Raw genomic sequence first — 21,779 nt, forward strand, 5'->3', positions numbered from 1 at the left:
AAGGGAGGTAAGTAAGACCTGGATAGTGAAAGTGAGATGATTCAAAACTGTTGGAGAGGATCAGTTTGAAGGAATGAGAAAGAATAAGGAGGAACAACAAGACAGCTCTGCTCAAGTATCTGAAAAGCTGTCATGTGGAAGAGGAGACAGAGGACTTGGAGTAGAAGCCCCTGGCATCAAATCCTGGCTCTGCTGCTACCACCCAACAATCTTTCTAGGCTTTAGCTTCTACTGTAAAATGAAGAGGAGGGAAGAGGGGGGACTAAATTACCTCGAGGGTCCCTTTCATTTCTAAGTCTATGAAATCATGACTTATTCCCCTTGACAAGCATCAATATATGGAAATCACAAGGACACAGAGTAAGTGTAAGGACAGACTTTCAGAATTATTGCTCATCATTCATTTTTGAAGCGGACAAATGACAGCGTGATGTTGGGGCAAAATAGTGGATGATAGGTGATGTTTTGACTTGCCTGTCAGTTGGATTTAAGTGAGGCAGAGCTGCACAAAGTGTTAGCCTCATTCTCTCTCTTCTAGAGTCATCAAAGTCCAGTAGAGAGGCAAAAGTCAAGATGACTGGCAATAGCCTGGGATGCTGTGGATGACTTTGGTATCTTCCATGTCTGACCACGCTCTTAGCATTCTACAGTGCCAATTTATTCTCATCTGCCCATTCCACTGGGGGAAGTCTTGACATGCTTGGGATAAACATTTACCTAAGTCACCAATGGGTTTGAGACCTGCTGGTTACCCTCCACCGGATTTAGCCCATCTAGCAAGATGGTTTTACTGAAATGTAGCTGCTGCATATGCTACAGTCTCTTAGGTGAGAGTTGGGTGACAGGTGGACACCCAAGGTAGATTAGCAACCTGAAAAGGACTTGGCAAGCCCTCACAACAAAGGTGTTAGTCTTCCCCGAACACCTCATATACCCCATAATAAGTATATATGCTCAGTATAGAGCAACTCAAAGATACATGGACTGTCTGGAAAGGTAGAAAGTTCCCAGTTATTGGAGGTATTCAAGGGAAGAAGAGATGACTGCTTTTGGGAGAGGATAAGAGAAGATTTGTGTTTCAGGTATAAGCTATACCAAATGACCTCTGAGATCCCTCCCAACTTTAATATGTCATTTTTATAGTCACTGATGACTGAAATTCATAGGATCATAGATGCAATTTGGAAAGTGCTATGGAGGTTCTCTAGTCCAATTCCATTTCACAGATGGGTAAACTGAGGCCCAGAAAGGTGAAATACTTATCCAAGATCATACAGGTAGTCAGAAGAAAAGCCAACATTCAAACCCAGGTCCTCTCTCCAAAGTTATCATTCATTCTGTTGCATTACACTGCTTCCCTGGGTTTACCAGGTTGCCTTTTTTTTTTTTTTTTGCACTTACTAGCATTTTATTTTCCTTCCAATTACATGCAAAGATAGTTTTCAACATTCATTTTTATAAGATTTTGAATTTCAAATTTTCATCCCTCCCTCCCTTCCCTGTCCCTTTCCCAAAACAGAAAGCAATCTGATATAGGTTATATATGTGCAATCATGTTAAACATATTTCCACATTAGTCATGTTGTGAAAGAAGAATCAGAACAAAAGGGAAAAACCACAGAAAGAAGAAACAACAACAAAGAGAAAACAGTATGCCTCCATCTGTATTCAGATTCCATAGTTCTTTCTCTGGATATGGATAGCATTTTCCATCATGACTCTTTTTTGGAGCTATAAGTCATTCACAACTGATCATCATATAATGTTGCTATTACTGTGTACAATGTCCTCCTGGTTCTGCTCACTTCACTCAGCATCAGTTCATGTAAGCTTTTCCAGGTTTTTCTGAAATCTGTCTGCTCATCATTTTTTTCTAGCATAATAGTATTCCATTATATTCATACACCACAACTTGTTCAGCCATTCCCCAATTGATGGGCACCCCCTCAATTTCCAATTCTTTGCCGCCACAAAAAGAACTGCTATAAATATTTTTGTACATGCGGGCTCTGGTTGACATTCAAAATTAGTCTCAATCAAGCAGTATATTTGCCAGAAATGGAACATGGGGTGGGGGTTGAGGGTGCCAGTTTGCACATGCTACAAGCTGTTTAAATAGGCAGAGATCCTCTACAGAATAAGGCAACATTAAGGCTTTGACTCCCAGGAAAAGCATTCCATGGGGGTAAGAGTCACACTGAATTCATCCTGAGGGTAAAAAACCCTACTTTTTCATCTTATAATTAACCTGGATGATTGTTTAAGTGAGAAACCACCCCATTTGGGTAAAATTTTAGAGTCTAATTTTATGTTCTTCTGTCCTGTGGCAGAAACTACTGTTATCTACCAAGCAGCTTCCTGAGTAATTATGATTTAATTATAAGGTCATCAAGGCATAAGAAATGCCAAATATGGTGTATTCCAATGAGTATTCCATCTCTGCCAGGAACCAAAACTTAGATGTCTTCACTACTATTATTCAAAGAGGTTAGTGATGTCTCCCCAAAATATTCCAGTCTCCTTTTCCAATTCATGACTCCATCACCCATAAACTTTTTAACATTTCCATGACCTTAATTTTCAACCAATATTATTCTGCTTGGGGTAATGAACTCTCTCATTTTATTTCTCAATGTAAGAAATAATACTGTTTTTCTTTCTTTCTCAACCTCTTTCAACTTTCAAGGGGAGTCCCTTCAGTGCCAAGACATTCCAAGATGTGATCTGCTGTACTGGTCCATTGTCAACCTTATCCAAACCATTTATAAGTTTACAAACTCTGGTTATAGACCCATCAGCAGCTTCCCCCATTTCCAATATTTGATCATCTTCTTGGGGATTTTGTTTATCCTTTTCTCATCTCTTGATTAGTGGTGATTTCAAGACCATTACAATATTACTGGTGACTTACAACAGTATTGTAAGTTACATAAAGTAAAGACCTTCTGAGGAGGCATCACACCAAAAATCAATCTTCTATGCTAGAAAATTTACACAAAAACTACAATTTCCAGAAACCTGAGCTGACCTCACCTGCCACAGAGCTGTTGGCTGACCATGATGGTATAGCTGTTCGTCTCTGATAGAAAAGTATATATGCTGTCTGCTTACAGACTTCATCCTCAGACAACTGCTGTACATCACTGTCATCAAAGCAGTACCAGAGACCGTCCACAGAGTTCTTACAGTATGCTGTCAACAAGAAATTTCCATCATTAGCTCAGTTTCAGCACCATTTCATTCCCATTAATGCCTCATCAAAATCCAGCCCTGGGATGAACTAAAAAGCATCACTGTTTTAAGTTATTGGGTCAATTTATGGCATTTTCAAAAGGAGAGCAAGTAGTTAATTCATTCAATTAGTGCAACTTTCTTGGAAAAGACAAAAGATAACCCAAGTTATGCATCATACTCAAGCAAGAGTTCCTTGCTACACATGTAGAAACAGGAGGGCAGCCACACAAGAAAATAAGTTCTATTTTATCTTTTAAATATTTGGTCAATATTAAAACATAATACACCCAGTCTATTTAAACATAACGCAATGCTCGAGCATTTGCTTACAGTGAAGGCACTGAGAGATGACCCAAACATGCTCATCAGGCTGGTAGAGAACAATACTACAAATACTGAAAGATGATGAATCTTCTTTTCCAGGTCTAAGCAATAGCCTGAGATATAAATGAAGAATATACATGTTTTAGCTGAAATAAACAAATAGAAACTGTGTTCACAGAAGAGTTCTGTCATCCTCTAAGATGCTATATTACAATCTTGTTCCCTGAAAAATCTACAATTTGTTATAACAGGTTTGGAAATATCAATTGATCTTAGGGGGAAATGGATGTATATAAGATGCATTTGCAAAATAATTCTATTTTCTTCCTAGAAGTGAGTCAGCATTTTTTCTCATAAGAACTCCTGAGAGGCAGAACGATGTAGAACATAAAGAAAAGGCTTCAGAGGTAGAAACACTTCGTTTGAAGTGCTACATTTGACAAATACTGACTGTAAGGCCCAAAGCAAATCATTTAACCTCCCTAGGTAAGAGGTTCTTAAACTTTTTGGTCTCAGGATCTCTTTACACTCTTAAAAACTGAGGACTACACCTGCCTAAAGAGCTTTTGTTTATGTAAGCTACTTCTATCAATATTCACCATATTAAAAATTAAAACATCTTAGCATTATTATGAAAATAATTTTGATCTTGCAGAGTCTCAAGGACACTCATGGATGACATGTTGAGAACCACTGTCCTAAGTACCTCATTAAAACTGTAACTGCAAAGAAGAACTGATAGGAGTTTCTTCACCTGAGAGTTCCCCTTACCAGGTACAGTCCCCAGGCAGGCACCTTTTCCTGTCCTATGAGGGGAGAATCATTATGGTGCCATCTCTCACAGACAGCACTTACTTACAATGCATGCAATACTATGTCTCTTGCCATGATTTGGGAACATGGTGCTGATATTTCAAACAACCTGACGTGACTACTCCCTCCAAAGAAAACCACAGCAGTAATGATAATGAGGAAGAGGAGGATGAAATGATTAAAAACAGATGTCATTTACATGGCATTTTCCTGTTTACAAAGTGCTTTACATGTACTATTTCATTTAATCCTCACAATCCTGTATGATAAGTGCTATTATTATACCTATTTAAAGATGAGGAAACTGGCAGTCAGAGAGATTAAGTGACTTGCTCAGGGTCACACCGCCAGTAAGTGTCTGAAGCAGTATTCACAAACAGATCTTCCTGACTCCAAGTATAGACCCTCAATCTGCTATGCTACTCAGACTCTCTCAACTTCTTTCTTCCCATACCAATCTGTCCTCTTCAACTCAACAGTCACAAAGTGATCCTCCTAAAGCACATGCCTGACCACGTCATCTCCCTACTCAATAAACTCTAGCAGCCTTCTACTTCCTAGACTATCCTCTGGCATGAAAGCCCTTCAGGACCTGGCCCCCTCCCTAAAAGATATGTCTTTTCAGTCTTCTTATACTTCACTCCTCTCCATGCATTCCATGATCCAACTACACTGCCTACCTACTCTTCCCTCATACTTGACATTCCATGTCCCAACTCTGTGAGTTTGCACTGGATGGACTCCATACCTAGAATCCTCTCCCTCCTCTCTTCTGACCCCGAGTTTGCCTGACTTCCTTCAAGAGACATTAGATTCCTTCTTCAGCAAAAGGACCTTTCTGTACTTCCTCCCCACCCACTGCTAGTGGCTTCTCTCTCAGATTACTCTGCATTTACACATGCATCTTGTATGTACGCAATTATTTGCAGGCTGTCTGCCTTCATTTGAATGTATGCTCCTGGTGGGCAGGAAATAGATTTTTGCCTTTCTTTGTATAACCAGTATTTAGCCCAGTGCCTGGCACACAATAAGTGCTTAAGTAAGGCTGGTTGACTACCAAGTTCAGACAAAGGCAATGAGACACAGCAATGCAAACATTCTAGGTAAAATACATCTATGAAAATTTATTTTTACTTATTTTTATTTACTATTTGCCATCTCTCCCTTGTAAGAAGAAAAAAATAAATTCTTTCTAAGATTTCAAAGGGTAAATGCTTAATAGAATAGTTTCCATTCAGCTCCTCAGATTCTCTACCACGGAGAGGATCTATCTTTTAATGTAGTTTATTGACAAAAGTAAAAATTTTAGATGTTCAGAAGTCAAAGACAGGAAGTGGCAATGCCCAAGCATGGGAACTAAGAAGAAATGAGTAAATTTTATGGTAGATAGAGGGAAGGGGTTAAGTTGCTTTTTTTTCCAAGTCTCTTCCATGCAAGCAGCCACACTAGCTGGGAAAAACCTGGCATAGACTGTTTTTTTGCTGCACATGCATTTCTTGAACCTGTACCATAAAACAGCTTGTACTTTCCCACAGAGGCAGTATTCTAATTGGGGGTTGCATTCCTGACCAAAGGAAAGGCTGGATAACCATCTGTCATGGATATTACACAAAGAATTTCTGCAGTAGGTGGAAGACTGGACTATTTGAGCTCGGAGGTCTCTTCCAACCCTAAGATTCTGTAAGCCAACATCAAGTAAATTATAGATTTGACCAACTATGCCATGAAAGCAAAGATCCAACAGCTATAAACCTCTATCATCATTTAAGATGTAAAATTATGCTCCAAGTCCTATAAAACGGTTATAAATTTACTGAACACACTGATTATGCAAGAGGCCTTGATGTCCTATACAGCATACATACAGCACATTAAAAAATACAGCACTTGCCTCCTCACGTTTCTTACAGCACTGCCCAGACCTTTCCTTTGTCCTTATCACATTCCATTCCGTGTCACTCTTATTTGTATACATGTCCCATTCTCCCTCAAATAGATTCTAAACACCTAGGGAACCATGTTTCATTTTTCTGCCTCTAGTTTCTGGCACATTGCAAAAGCTTATTTTTTTTTCTGAATAGAATTGAACTCTACATCTTAAATTTGAGTTAGTAATAATAAGTAATGAAACAGTTAACAGTTCTGCTTGTATTCATAGAATTTGGAAGGGCTTTGGAGTGGGGGGTGGTTTGTATTGCTATGTAATACATGTTAAAAAAAATTTTCTTTTAAGGTTTTAATTAATATCTTCTTTTTTCTTGAAAATTTTTCCATAGCACTCAAAAAAACTAAATCATTTTGTTAAACTGGGAGCTGTATTAAAAGTTGGGATCATTCTTTTGAAAAATAGTCACTAGGAGAATTTAAATAATTAAAGACCTCATTAAGGATATTAGAAGTAAAGTTTTGGAGCCCAGAATTTTTCTTCTTTTTCTGTTTTTTTCTCTTCTTTACTTCTCCTCCAGCATACATATCAAACAAAGAATGGTGGAAGGATGACAAGTCATACTTTGGAAAAAAATAAATTCTTATTACTATCTTCTGGTTTTCCATCACCTACATTTCTTAATTTATCCATTCCCTGGTTCAACTCCTTTCCAAAGGAAAAAAGCCTTCGAATTCACTTTAAAATATTTTACATAATCTTATAGGGTGACAAAGTAGGACAAAGGGGAAAAATCCTACCTTCTACAGAGTACTAATTCTAGTGCCTTCACCCTATTAATTATTTCTTATTTATCCTTTATATAGATTATTTGCTTCTTGTCTCCCCCATTAACTCCTTGAGGCCAGGGACTCCCTTTTGCTTTCTTTGTATCCCCAGCATTTAGCACAGTGGCTAGCGCATAGTAGTAGGCATTTAATGGATACTTATTGACTGACTGACAGGAAAGAATGCACACAGGATTAAGAATTAAGAGACTCTAGACTTTCTAGACTCAGCTCTTTCACTCAGTGGCCATGTGACTTCATTCAAATAGCAATTTCTCTGAGGTTTCTTCATCTATAAAATGAGAATAAAAATACCTGTCCTCATAAGATCATAAGGGTAAGATGAGATAACATATATGAAAGCATTTTTAAAATAATAAAGCACTATTATAAATAAAAGTTTATGATTATCATTTCATTCTCATCTTTTTTATGGAGCTCATACGGAAATGGTCCTAGGACAAGTTACCATCTTGTTATTATTATTTTCTAATTATATGTAATAGTCTAGACTTGCAGGGAGGGGAACCTATGACCGCGAGGTCACCTGTGGCCATCTAGGTTCTTGAGTGTAAGTTTTACAGAACAAATTCTTTTATCAAGGGGATTTGTTCTCTGAAGTTTGGATTCAGGCAAAGGGCCACATGTGGCCTTGAGGCTGCAGGTTCCCCAACCTGGTATAAACAAGTGGATAAAGCATCTGCTTTTTATAACTGAAAAGAAGTCCTGGGACAGAATCTCATCTTCTGCAGGCTCAAAGAAAGCATCTTCAGGACAGTTCTAATAGCAGCCAAGATAATCCTATTCCTATACTTTTAAAAATTTTCTTTAGCATGATATCTGTATGTTGAAGGACTTAATAACATCACCATTAATACTTCTACTACTTTACACCTTGGCCACCCTCTTCTCACTAGCCCTTTTCTTTTCTAGATATATATCCCCCATCACCCTCTATCCATGCCCACCTCCCAGTTCTAGAAATAAAATCCATACTACCACTGCTACTGGAAAAGGTATGTCAATCTATCATCCCCATAATTTTCTAAACCAGCAAAACCTCACTATGGATACCTGTACCCTATTTGTGTTGTCTCCCCTATTAGAATATAAGGTTCTTGAGGGTAGGAACTGTCTTCACTTTTGTACTTGCATAATAACACTTCACACATAGTACGCTTTTAACAAACACTTTCTCATTCATTCATTAATTTTATTCATTCATACTACTACTATTAATTATCACTACCGTTACTATCTGAATCCTTGGACAAAGATAGTTAAATCTTTACTCTGGTGATACAAATTAGGTAGCCTAATAGTTACTCTGAATATCCTAATTTTTTAAATAGATAAATGTGATGCTACTGCAGCTGTCTTTTGCTCACATCAGGGAAAGAGGGGAGGATCTTCATTCATTTTATTCCTAGACATGTGCAGATGTGGTGAGAATTGCCACCACAGATGTTCGGTTTCACCTGGTTGATGACAAGGGGAAGCAAGGTCCACAAAACATGAAGAAATTCTGTTACAAGCAAGATAAAAATCTGAAAGATGATCAGAAAAGTAACTCCGGTTTTCAAACCACAGACTTGCACGATTACCTGTGTAATGCCCCCCTTGCATGGTCCCGTGGTGATTACACACAGCATAGAGATCATAGATGTAGTCCTCAGGATCTCTCCCTAGTCCATAGGGGCGCCTCCATGGAGACCAATGGGACGGGAGGCTCCAGCTGCTCTGGCTCCGTTTTACCACATGAGGCGTCATATCCAGGCCAGTTAGAGGAAATTTCACCATGTTCTGAAGCTTCATTCGCCTGTCACCCTCCTGTTTCAAGAAGAACACAAGCTATAACCACTTAAAGCAAGTTTAAGTGAATAGGTCAGTTCTGCTTGGTGCCTATTCAAACTAGCTTTCTCATTTAATAAATCAGAGCAATGGTTTGGCCACAGGATTCTAGATTTAGAACTGAAAGGGTCCTCAGCGACCATCTAGTCAAATCCTCTTATACAAGGAAACTGAGTTCCAAAGATGTAAAGCAACCTATCACACTTCACACCTGTCAGTGAGTGGCCAAGGCAGGATTCAAACACAGATCATCTGACCCCAAACTCTGCACTATCATCCAATGAACAAACCTCCCCAATGTGAAATGGGAGAATACGTTACAATCACGCTAACACAAGGCTACCAACATGCTTTCTTTGGTATAGTCAGTTCTTCAGATCTTTCTTCCAAGTACAGTAGTGTTTACTCCCTTGACATACAGAAGGAGTTTAATAAATGCTTGCTGACTGACTATTGTGCTGAATAACTTACTTTGTTGCCAATATCCAGTGTTATTTTACTTTAAATGTAGCTTATAGAGAAAGCCCTTTCAAGTACAAGTGTTCCACCTGAGCACATTTTGAGAGAAAGAAGGCAGCTCTGCTTATGGTGAAGAGTTGTCCTTAGTCCAAAGCATGACTTCGTAGGGAAGATTTGAACATTGCAAGATGAGGAAATGATTCAGTTGTGCAGTTTCTCCTTCCCAGCAGGATGACTAATACACGTGAAGTAAATCTCCTGGCCATTAGGCACACTCAGAAGCAGAATTAAGCAGTGAGTTCCCTGTCACTGGAAATATTCCACCTGAAGCTAGTGGACCATCTGTCTGAGACACTTCAGGAGAGATTACTATCCTAGGTACAAACTTGGACTAGATGGAGAGAAGAAAGAAGAAATTAGAAGAAATAAAGAGGAGAAGGAGGAAGAGGTCTATATTTACAAAGAAAAAGGAAAAGGACTTGTGTGTAAAATGATATTTATAGCAACTTGTTTGGTGGTAACCAAAAATTAGAAAATAAAGGAGCATTTCTTCTACTGAGGGACAGCTAAACAAATCGTGGTATATGAATGGAATGGAATGTTATTGTGTCACAAGACAGCAGAAAACGGGAAAAGTCTCTTTGAATTGATACAAGCAAAGTTAACTAAGAACAATTTCTACCACACCGACAACACTAGAAAGGAAGACAACTTTGACTTTAGAACCCTGACCAATACAGTGGAACCATGAATCCAGAAGAATGAATACAAAACATGCCTCTCACCTCCTGTTAAAAAGATGAGGAATTTAAAAGGCAATAAGAAATACACTTTCTTTTCTTTCACAGCCAATGTGGACATTTGTTTGGCTGGACTATATCTGTGCATTGAGGGTTTGGTCTTTTTTGTTTGTTTGTTTTGCTTTTTCCTTAAATTTGCTCAGTGGGGGGTGGGGAGGTACAAAATGATAAAAGAAAAAAGAAAAGTCGACAAAGGAGATGACTCAGAGAGGAGAGGGGAAGAATAGAGCAGGAAATTTAAATTATGTGAAAACCAAATGTCAATAAAATGTATACAGCCCAGACCCGTGATTTCTGTGATTTCACTGATACAGAAAACTGAGAAGGAGGTACCTCCTTCTGCCAATGAAGACTGACTGGCATCTGCCTTGCACCTTAGAAAAGAGAAAATTATTTACTATGTGACAAGTATAGTGTTAAATCCTGGGGCTGCAAACAGAAAAGTGAGGCAGTTCCGGCTCTCAAGCTGCTCACACTCTAATCAGGAGAGACAACACTAAAGGAATTTTCAGTGCCTGACAGACAGAAGGACCAGGTGGTTTTTGGGTGCCACAGGGAAAGCATCAGGGTAGAAAGGGAAGCAAAGGCAGAACAGATTGTGCCTGAACAAAGATGGTGGATGCAGAAGTGACATTGGAACAGGGCCCTGGATGCCTCTGAATACAACCCAGACTTAACTTGGGGCACCAAGACAATGAATCACATGACCAACATGTGCCAGAGGCAAGTCTTGAACCTGCTCACCCTCTGAGGCCACTCTTTATCTACAACATTACAGCTGCCTCCATGCATGTATATAGGGCTTTAAGGCTTATAAACTACACATGTAATTTCATTTGATCCTCAACGACTTCATGCTGTTATATGTTACTGTTATATGACTCTTATGGATGGGGAAAATGAAGCTTAGAGGGGATGAATGACTTACCTAGGGTCACATAGTTAGTAAGTATCTGTGGCATGATTCAAACTCAGGTGCTCTATGCACTGCACCACCTAGCTGCCACATCTCATTTCAAAGTACAGAACCACATCCCAAAGAAAAGAGAAATGAATATACACAGGTTCTATTCCCCTCCAGTAGTAGAAATACAAAGGGTTCATGCTACAAATAAGCCCCAACTTCTTATTAAGAAACAGGCTGAATTCCAAGAGTTTATTTATAAGTCAGCTGTTTGGAATCCAAAATGAATCTCCTCCTTTAAAAAAAAGTTTTAAATTATGCTTGGTTTCCCTAGGCCAACCTATAAAAGCTTACTTAGCTTCTGATGCCCCTGAAGTATCACTATTTCATTTATATACTATTTCATAAATAGTATTATTTCAATGACACCTAATCACCATTTGGAACTTACAAAAAAAAATCACTGGTATAAGTTGTTCTTACACCACCTTCATTTCAAAATATATTTACTCAGTAACTCTATGCCAAAGTAGTACTCCCCTCTCTTCATTCAGTGAGCCATCTCTTGTCACAATTGTACCAATTACAGCTGCTGCACTTCCCAGATAAAACCAATAAAAGTTTTTCCGCTATTAAAAAACACCTTTCCTGAAATGTTTTAAATGTGGAAAACACGAAGCACCTACTATGTGCAAGTACCATGTTAGGCGCAGAGGATACAAAGACAAGGCAAAGAAACCCTATCCTCAAGGAATTTCCATTCTACTGAATGGTTAAGTTGTATATCAGGCAACTATACATCAACTTTTGCTCTGCTACAACCAAGAACTTATAGAAGGAATGAGCGCTAGCAGCTATACTTCAGATGAAGTTGAATTGCAATTATCTAGGTCTCGTTACTTCTGCTCTCAATTACTTAGGTTCTACTAGTTCTTCTCTCTACTAACTTCATACACACTCCAAACCATAAATGAAGCATTTGGACAAATACACAATAAACACTAAAGAATTGCAAAGCAAGAAACGGCAACATGAAATCAAATTTGCAAACTTGTTGAGAAGATGCTGAACACTGATTTGGAAAATAAGGAGATGTTACAAAAATAGAGGTACTGGTGGAGTTCTGGGCTAATCATAATAGAACCATTTGGGGGCAGCATTCCACTATAGGAAAGTCACTTACTTTTTGTAAAAAAACTTACAATTTGTCCTTAGGGTTCTTCCTACCTCACAGAAGATGCCTTACCTGTCGAAATCTCTTCAGATGTATAATAAGCACATCGGGCAAGGTCCACAGGCTTAATGTTATGCTCCCTTGTTGGAGCTGCTTACAGTGTGGGCAACGCCAAGCATCATCTGGGGCAAGCTAAAAATGAGAATTGCCAAGTGTTAGAAGATCTAATCCAACCCTTTCATGTCACAGAAAGAGAAATTCAGCCCCAAAGTAGTGAAATGATTTATACAACATCACAGAGATAAGTTAATAGCAAAAGGTTTGGTTTAATTTTTTTTGACTAGTTATCCTTGTGTTAAGCTACATCTTCCAATGATATTTTATATAGATTGAGAGAAATAATTTTTCCTTTCCAGGAAACTTTCCAATTCAGAATCTTGCTGGTAAAAAGGGATAAGGAACATGCTGTAGGACAAAGAATGAAACTTTGGACATAAAGGAGTCCTTCATCTTTTTTGTCACATGAACACCCTGTAGCAATCTAGTAAAGGTCATTGGATCCTTTCTCAGAATAAGGTTGTTAAATTTTAAAAAAATAGGATTACAAAGGAAACCAAAAATTAGTAAAAAATACAGATGTGTCTTTCTGTCCAAGTTCATGAGCCCCTTAAATATGTTCAAAGACCAAACTCTTGCTTTAGAGAAAATAAAGATAAATACAGGAAACCATGTGATTAGCTTCTAATGGCAATGAAAGACAAATCCTAGAATGAAAATAAGGTAGATCAATCAATCACCAAGTATTTATTAACCACCTGCTATGTATGAGGCAATATGCTAGGTACAAGGGATACAAATTCAAAAGAGAGAGAAGATAGTCCCTACCTCAAGAATTGACATTCTAATAGGGGGACACTAGACATTAGTGTCTGATATTAACCAGAGAAGGGAGTTCTGATCTGTGGAAACACGGATTGAATGGGAATGGGATAGAGTCCAAAACCATGTAGGATTCGGTACTACCTGTTACCTTGGGCAAGTCACTCAACCTTCTCTATGCCTGAGTTCCCACAACTGTAAAATGAGAAGGTTGGCCTAGATGGTCACTAAGGTTCCTTCGAATTCTAAGTCTATGAATCTAAATACCATTCCAGAAAATATCTGCTGCTGAGCTCAGCTATGGGTGGTTCACTTGAAATGAGATTTAATACCATATCAGAAACTGGTTTCCAATCAAAGCAGCCTTGACTTGGGCTGAAGAAATTCCAAGGGTTGGATGGCTTATTGAGGTAAAAAGACACTAATGTTCCCACCAAATGGGATTCAACTACTCTATTCATTAAGGGATATCATGTACTTTCCTCACAACAACCATGTGAATTAGGTTTTACAGACATTATTATCATGGCATGCCATTGTATAATGACATTCTAAGCACGAGGAAGCCAAGTCTCAGAAAAGTTATGTGATTTATCCAGAGTCCCATGGATACTAAATAGCAGAATCAGAACTCAAGCCCAGACTTTGCGTGCCTCCAAGACTCTCCTTGACACCATGTTTCTTTTGATGATACATAATGCCCAAAGTTTAGACTTGGACATTAGGAATGTATAATTGAAAGCATTGTTAATACACTCACTGCATTATAGGATTTTATAACGGATGGAACTTTACAGATTGCTCTTCATTTTATAAACTGTTAGAAGACCTGAGCCAACTTTCTCATATTTTAAAAGAGGAAAATGAGGTTAAAAACAGTTAAATGAGTTGCCATGGTCACACAGATAGCAAACAGCAGAGCAGGAATGCATAAGACCATGGACTCATGCTCACATAGCTAAGTGTCAGAAGTGAGATATGAACCCAGGTCTTTCTGACTCTAAATCCATCATGCTACCCACTATACCCTGCTGTCTTTGATTCAAACTCATGTCCTTGACTCCAAATACTCCTTCCTTTACCAAAAGATGACTATGCTGTTACCTTATCTTTCCATGACCGTGAACGACAAACCTAAATAGATTTCACCATGAGAACTGTGGCTTAGGGACCAACATCCAATACAAAATATAAAGAAAAAGAAAAGCTCTACAGTGAACTTGATGAGATCCTCCAAACAAGACCAACGTAGCCTTAACTTTATTGAATGGGCAAAAGGGAAGGCAATGACAACAGTCAGAAAATGTGGTTTGACATTAAGAAATGAAAGGAACCCAAGATGACTAGAACTGCAAGCCTGAACACCATAAATACTCTGAGGAGTCAGGAGGCAGTAGAGCATATCTTATCAAACAGGAAACAGCTGATTACCAATACAGCGGTCATTTCAGAAGCAGCCATCTGTGTGCAGTTGAAACATCAACTGGTTGGAGCAAAAGCCAAAATAAATATCACATACACACACACACACACACACACACACACACACACACACACACACACACACACACACATACACACACACACACACAATTCATCAAATTGGATGAAAGACACTTTGTGCAATTACTGCCATTCCAACATGACCCGCTTAAATAAGCTCTCAACTCTGAAGAATAAGAAAAAAAAGAGTAAGTGAATAAACTTTTATCTGTCACCATTTGAACTAAAACAACGAAAAAACCGCTGTAATAACAAGAACAAAAGATTGACTCAGCCAGCAAATGACCGATTCCCTTGCCAAGCAGAAAGACCGAAACCAACAGCAACAGCAGTTGAGATTACACATTCATTTGTAAAACATTACAGATTATTAGGGGTCATTGCTGATTTATAAAACAGAAAAAAGCAGCTGAGGAGAAAAACAAACATACACAGATTTTGGTATGACATCCAATGAAATCAGTTTATCCTAAAAGAATGTGTAGATAATATAGTATTCCATTTTATACCTTCAAGAGTTTTCAATGCATTTTCCGCAAAAGGAAATCTGTGACATGGGCAGTAGAAGTACTATTACCTCCTCCTGTTACCTTGTTTTGTAAAACAAGGAAACTGAGGCTCAGTCAGAGAATTGCCCAAAGTCACATAGCTAATAAGTGGCAAAGCCAGAATATGAATTTGTGTTTTCTGACTTCCAAATCCAGTGTTTTCTTTCACTACTTGAAATGAAAGGAGGAAAACCAACCTAATCACAAAACTTCAGGGTTGCAAGGTTAAGCCTAGTCCAACACATACCTAGACAAGCTTCACTTGCCAAAGCTGCTACTCTGTCTGCATAGAATTGGAGATTCCAAGATTTTAGTGGAGGGCACAGTTTCATTTACAAGCCCGATTTCATATGGAACAAATTCCAAATTCTATACAACATATGGGATTATTAAAGTCTTAAAATTTAAAAATGGCCTAGCTCTTAGCATAGGGCCTGGCACAAACTAGGTGCTAACTGGATACTTGTCGACTTGGTAGACCAAAGAAAAGAATTACAGAAATGTAAGGGTGAACTAGTGTATTTCATAAAGCTTTTCAGCACCATAAATTGAAACAAAAAGGAAATTTCAGTGTTATTCTTAATTTATCATAAAATTAAATTAGCTGATATATATATATCTTATTCTCTTAACCAGAGTTTCTTTGCCTACGTAGTCTGTGAACTTGAATGGGGGAATAAACTCTACTTTTTTATTACTAACTTCTAACGTAAATTTAAGAGTTCTTTCAATTTTTTTTTTTTTAGAAAAAGTTATTTTGAGAAGGGTTTTCCAAAGAAGTCTATAAAATGAAAAAGGTTATGAACCCCTGCTCTAAACCATCTGATTAATCAAAGTTTTACTGATATTCATATTAATAACCTTGAAGTCCTAAAAGGAACATAGGATCTCAGGATTTAGAATTAGAAGGAACCTTAGATATTTAATCCAACCTCCTCACTACCACCACCATCTCTATTGCTTCCTGGATGGAGAAACTGTGACCCAGAGTGGTGTCAAAAACAGTCAACAAAAACACCTTACTATGCTCCAAGCACTGTGCTAAGAAGGAAATGTTTTGTCTAAAATCAACAAGAGTTAAGTGGATGGAACTGATATCAAATATCCTCTACGTAGGCATTAAGCCATTCCACAAGCCATGGATACACTTTAAAAAAAAATACACACAAAGAAAATCGTTAAGCCTGTTTGTTTGCCAATTACCAATTTTCCACTTTCTTAAAGTGTCAGATTATCCATTCTACCTTCACTCACCTGTTCCTCTTTGGTGTACAGTTGGAAACACTGTGATAAAGTGCAAGTCTGAGGCTGGTGATGATGTTCCCTCTGCAGACGGACACTTTCTGCATCAGGAACGTATTCATCTTCTGTATTTACAAACAAGCTGCAAAAAAGAAGGAAGAGTTACCAAAGCCAAAGGCAAACGAAGATGGTGCCAGCTGGAGCATTTTCTGATAGCCTCGGTTCATGCAGTTGTTAAGCAGTTCGCAACCAAGAGACTGAGACATAAAAATACTAGAGATAAACTAAATGTGATTCTGAAGAGCACTCAAGTACACCTCCAAGCAAGATGCTTCCTCCAACAATGCAGATTGCAATCCACTCATGTCTGCCAGTTCTGGGCAATTCCTGGTCATGTCCTTCTATGTTCTTTAAGGAAATACCAATGAAGCATAGTTTCTGGTAGACTCTACCATGCTAGAAGGTATCAAGTCTATTTTCCAAGACCCATCCAGCTAAGTAGAGAAAGGAACTTCACTAGTAGGTTGGTTATTGGGTAACGAATTCTTTGGCCATGGCAATTCATGAAACAACAACAAAAAACAAAATAGAAAAGTACTATGCTTTAGTAATAATGTTATAACTGTAATAGAGCTTTAATGTTTACAAAGCACTTTATATACATTATTTCATTTGAGTTCAAAACAACCTTGTGAGATTAGGTATTATGGTCATTGATATGTCCATTTTGCAGCTGAGGAAACTGAGGCTCAGAGAGTTAAATGTCTTGTTCATGGTCATATAAGTAGGATTAGAAGTGACATTTGAACTAAGTGCTCCCTGATTCCAAATCTCACTCTTTTTTAGTAAAAAAATGCTTTTGAAATTTTTTTTTAGAGTAGCAGGAATAAATTGAAGCAATCCATACTAAATTTGTACTTTTGCCACCAATGGAATGTTCCATTTGAAAAAAAAACAACTGATGGGAGGAAGGTAGAATACAATAAAGACAACTGATATACAGAAATTGAATTCATGGCCTTTACTTCATTAGCAATGAAACAAATGAAGTAGGTTATGAGGGACTGTAAAAGTGAAGCTAAGCCTAGAATGGTTAGGGAGAATCAAATAGAATACAAGACTGTCAAGGTATTTACATCAGGGGAGGAGAAAAAAGGTGGCAGCTAGGTGGCAAAGTGGATACAGTGACAGGACTGCAGTCAGGAAGACTCACCTTCCTGAATTCAAATCTGGTCTCAGACACTAGCTGTGTAACCCTTGACAAGTCACTTAACCTGTTTGCATTAGTTCATCATCAGTAGAACGAGCTGGAGAAGGAAATGGCAAACTGCTCTAGTATCTTTGCCAAGAAAACCCAAGTGGGGTCATGGAAAGTTGGAAACAACTGAAAAACAACAACTCAACAACAACAAGGGGAAAGGACGTCTTCCTCTGGCTGTCTATCTCCAGCTAAAGTTTCAAGGGTCAGAGTTGAAAAAGGAGGAAAAGTAAAACAATGATGTCATAATTGCCAAATAAAACAATACTCACTAATCTTTTGTCTCTTTGTCCCATTCCACTACCAACTTTACATGAGCAGTACCACCTTGTCCACATGATTTTAATGCCCTATAAAAGGAAAAAAGACATTGTATTATTCTATTAAATGTGATTAAAAAACAAAAATAACATGATTACTAAAATCGACAGTCATGATCCAATAGAAAGAGGTGAAGAGTTATACAAATTAAAACTAAACAGTCAAGTGTCCCAACCCAGCAGAAACTTGAGAATTTTCCAGTGAGAAAAGCATCAGGTTTTCCCTGCACTGTGAAGGGACTATGAGCCCAAAGCATATATCTGACCACAAGATATGTCAGCGGCTCCCTATTGCCTCTAGGATAAAGCACAAAAATGTTTAACATCTAAAATTTCTCACAGTCTTCCTAATATAGGCCATTCTAATCTACCTTCCTAATGTGACACCTTTCTTAAGAGAAGGAGATAATATGAGACCTTACAGCCACATAAAGTTTGAGGACCCTGAGAGGAAGCAGAAAAGGAGCAGAGATTCCAAGTGAGAACAGATGTCTACTACAGGCAGATAGGGTACCAGGAACCAGAGCAGCAAGCACAGTAGTGGACTAAATCCCCATTGATGGCAAAAATAAATAGCTAATGACATCTTCACTCTTGCCCTCTTCCTCCTTTCCATCTCCTCTTCCCTTGTCCCTGAAATTAAATTTATATTTATTTTGTATATATCTTGCATTTACTTAACTGCATATATGTTGTGCTCTACCAAAGTAGAACATAAAATCCTTAAGGGTGGGGACAGTTTCATTTTCACAACTCTGGCACAGTGCTTGACATACAGTAGGCACTTAACAAAAGCTTGCTGAATTGAAACGAATTTGTAGCTAGATCTCTGCTTCCCTGACAGTACAAGGGAGGAGAAAGAGCCTTGAACTCCTCCATGTATGCGGCTAACAGTTATCCCTAACCTACTTAATGTCCTCAAGCTGCCCTGAGAACATCATAGCTAATGTACTTCTGAAAAATAGGGTGGGATGAGTGACAGCAGCTATATCTCTAGAATGCCTATAGGGACAGAAGTTTCCCTATCACATTTACACTTTCATATTAACAGATGCCAAGATCAAGTTCCAGTTGAGTTTGTCACAGGAAGCAGGAAACAGGCTGTTGAGATAATGGCAGCTGGGTCAGTTGGGGAGATATAAAGGCCATAATGTAGGAAAGTAGCTCCTAGTCTTTTCAAGTATGAGTCCTTTTAAAAAATTAAAGCATTTCTTGGATCCCCACATGATAGTAATTATATTATCACAGGATAATAAGATCATAGAAAGCACCTCAAAGTCTAACTCCTATTTATAGATAAGGAAACTGAGGCACTGAGGTTAAAGTGACATGTCAAAGGCCACATAGGCAGGAAGGACAAGTGAAAGTATTTGAAACCCGGGTCTTAGGACTTAAGAATTAGGACTTTTCCCATTGTTACAACCTGCCTTCTTCAATATCCATTATTCAAGGAAATACATGACAAGAAGCTACTATGAATTCAGTAATATTTTAAAGGGATTTGCATTTTATTCATCACAACAGCTTTGTTATTCAGATGTTTTTCAGTCATGTCTAACTCTCCATGATCCATTTGGGGTTTTCTTGGCAAAGATATTGGAGTGGTTTTGCTATTTCCTTCTCCAGCTTATTTTACAGGTGAAGAAAATGAGGCAAACAGGGTTAAAGAGACTTGCCCTGGGTCGCACAGATAGCAAGCATCTGAGGCCGAATTGGAACTCAGGAAGATGAGTTCCCAACTGCCCATTTCATCACAGCATCAACACACATTTGAAAAACAGTAACATATATATGGCATCTAGGAGACACAATGGACAGAGCACTGGGCCTGAGGTCAGGAGACCTGAGTTCAAAGTCATCCTTAGATGCTTACTGTGTGACCCTGGGCAAGTCACTCAACCCGGTTTGCCTCAATTTCCTCATCTGTGAAATGAGTTAGAGGAGGAAATAGCAAAACCACTTCAGTATCTTTGCCAAGAAAACCCCAAATGGAGTTACAAAGAGTCAAATGTGACTGAACAAGAACAAATATACATATGAGAGGTATGTTATTTATACATTCTATAGGAGACATACTTGTTCATTTAAAAATTTGCAAATCCCTTGAAATAACTAGGTGGGGACCAGGGCAGGGGGTGTAACATTAGATTGTAGGGAGGAATTTAAGAGCAATTTGCAATGATACCATAGGCACAAATTCCAAACAAACAAGCAGAGTGGTAAATGTGGAGAATGAGGTATCTGGTACAACTGATTCCAGCAAGTCAGATCATGATGTCTCCCTAAAGATCCGTAGCAAGAAAGATACATCGACAGATATGAGGTAGGACTAGAACCCATGTGGGCTGACTCTTTGTGTGTAACTCTATACCACTACTACCTCTCGGGAAGGATAGTGACTAATTCAAGGATAAGGGTAACATGTTCTTGCCAGAAAATGAAATCTTAAGATTCGGGCTAAAGAAAACAATCAAAACAAAACATGATATCCAGATCTGTGTACATTCATTCATCCCCATTCAACAACTATCATTTGTTAGGTGGGTACAGTGGACAAAGCACCAGTGCAGGAGTCAGGAGGACCTGAGTTCAAATCTCATCTCAGACACTTGACACTCACTAGCTGTGTGACCTTGGGCAAGTCACTTAACCCCAATTGCCTCATCCTGGGTCATCTCCAGTCATCCTCTGGAGGAGAAGTGAGGCTAGTGAGCTGCACAGCCCTCCCTCACTCAAAACAAAGTCAAGTGCAAGTCATGTCATTATTTCTCTGATGGCATGGTCTTCTTCAGCAATGAAAGACGAACGCACTTTATAAAGTGAGTAGTGTTGGAGATCGGTGAGTGAGGTACATACATCTCCAAAGTGTTTCTATTTCTTTAAACTTTTCTCTAATTATATAGTGTTATAACCATACTGATTATTCCTCCACAACAGTACTTATGCATTATCATGGTCAGGAAATGACTCTGCATTCCTAAAAGCTATACCAGCAAGAAGCAAGATTTGCCATCCAAGATCATCCTTAGTTCATCACTAGACTATTAGGTTATGAGTTTTTTCACCATGGTGACACATTGAACGGAAAAAAATGCAAAATAGCTTCTACCACAATAGTACCAACATGGGGGTGAGGGGAGAGAAACAGAAGGTTCTAGGATTTGGGGGCTATCTACAAAAACTCATTCTTTCTCCTTCCCCATATCCAATCTGTTGCCAAGGCCTGTTGGTTTCATCTTTGCAGTATCTTTTCAAAACACCCCCTTCTCTCCTCTGACACTGCCACCGTTCTGATATAGGCCCTCATCACCTCCCGGCTGGACTATAGGAATACCCTGTTGGTGAGTCTCCCCACCACTCCAATCTATCCCTGGTTCAGTCACTAAAGTGATTTTCCTAAAGTTCATGTCGGAATACATCTCTTACACATGCATATGTGCACGCACATATACACACACACACACACACACACACACACACACACACACACACACACACACACACACACACACACACACACACACACACACACCACACCAGCCCCACTCAATAAACTCCAATGGCTCCCTATCACTTGCAGGATCAAATCCAAAAGCTCTCTTTGGTCTTCCAAGCCCTGCCTAACTCAGCCCCCTCCTACCTATCCAGTCTTCTTACATCTTACTCTCTAACACATAGTCTTCAATCCAGTGACACTGGCCCCCTGGCTGTCTCATGAACAAGATACTCTACCTCTCAGCTCTGGGAATTCTCCCTGG

The 21,779-nt window shown here is 38.7% G+C and overlaps 1 protein-coding gene across 1 annotated transcript in view; it reads right to left on the reverse strand.

Moving 5' to 3' along the window:
* Nucleotides 1-21,779, reverse strand: part of USP31 (ubiquitin specific peptidase 31) — a 122,499-nt gene that overhangs the window by 7,347 nt on the left and 93,373 nt on the right. Inside the window, exons 10-14 of the mRNA XM_072607218.1 lie at nt 17,974-18,051; nt 16,456-16,585; nt 12,344-12,463; nt 8,688-8,913; nt 3,034-3,192 (exon numbers count right to left, since the gene is read on the reverse strand). Coding sequence (XP_072463319.1) covers nt 3,034-3,192; nt 8,688-8,913; nt 12,344-12,463; nt 16,456-16,585; nt 17,974-18,051 — 713 coding nt within the window. The remainder of the gene's footprint in view (nt 1-3,033; nt 3,193-8,687; nt 8,914-12,343; nt 12,464-16,455; nt 16,586-17,973; nt 18,052-21,779) is intronic.

Source organism: Notamacropus eugenii, chromosome 1 (assembly GCF_028372415.1).
Source record: "Notamacropus eugenii isolate mMacEug1 chromosome 1, mMacEug1.pri_v2, whole genome shotgun sequence".
NCBI lineage: Eukaryota > Metazoa > Chordata > Mammalia > Diprotodontia > Macropodidae > Notamacropus > Notamacropus eugenii.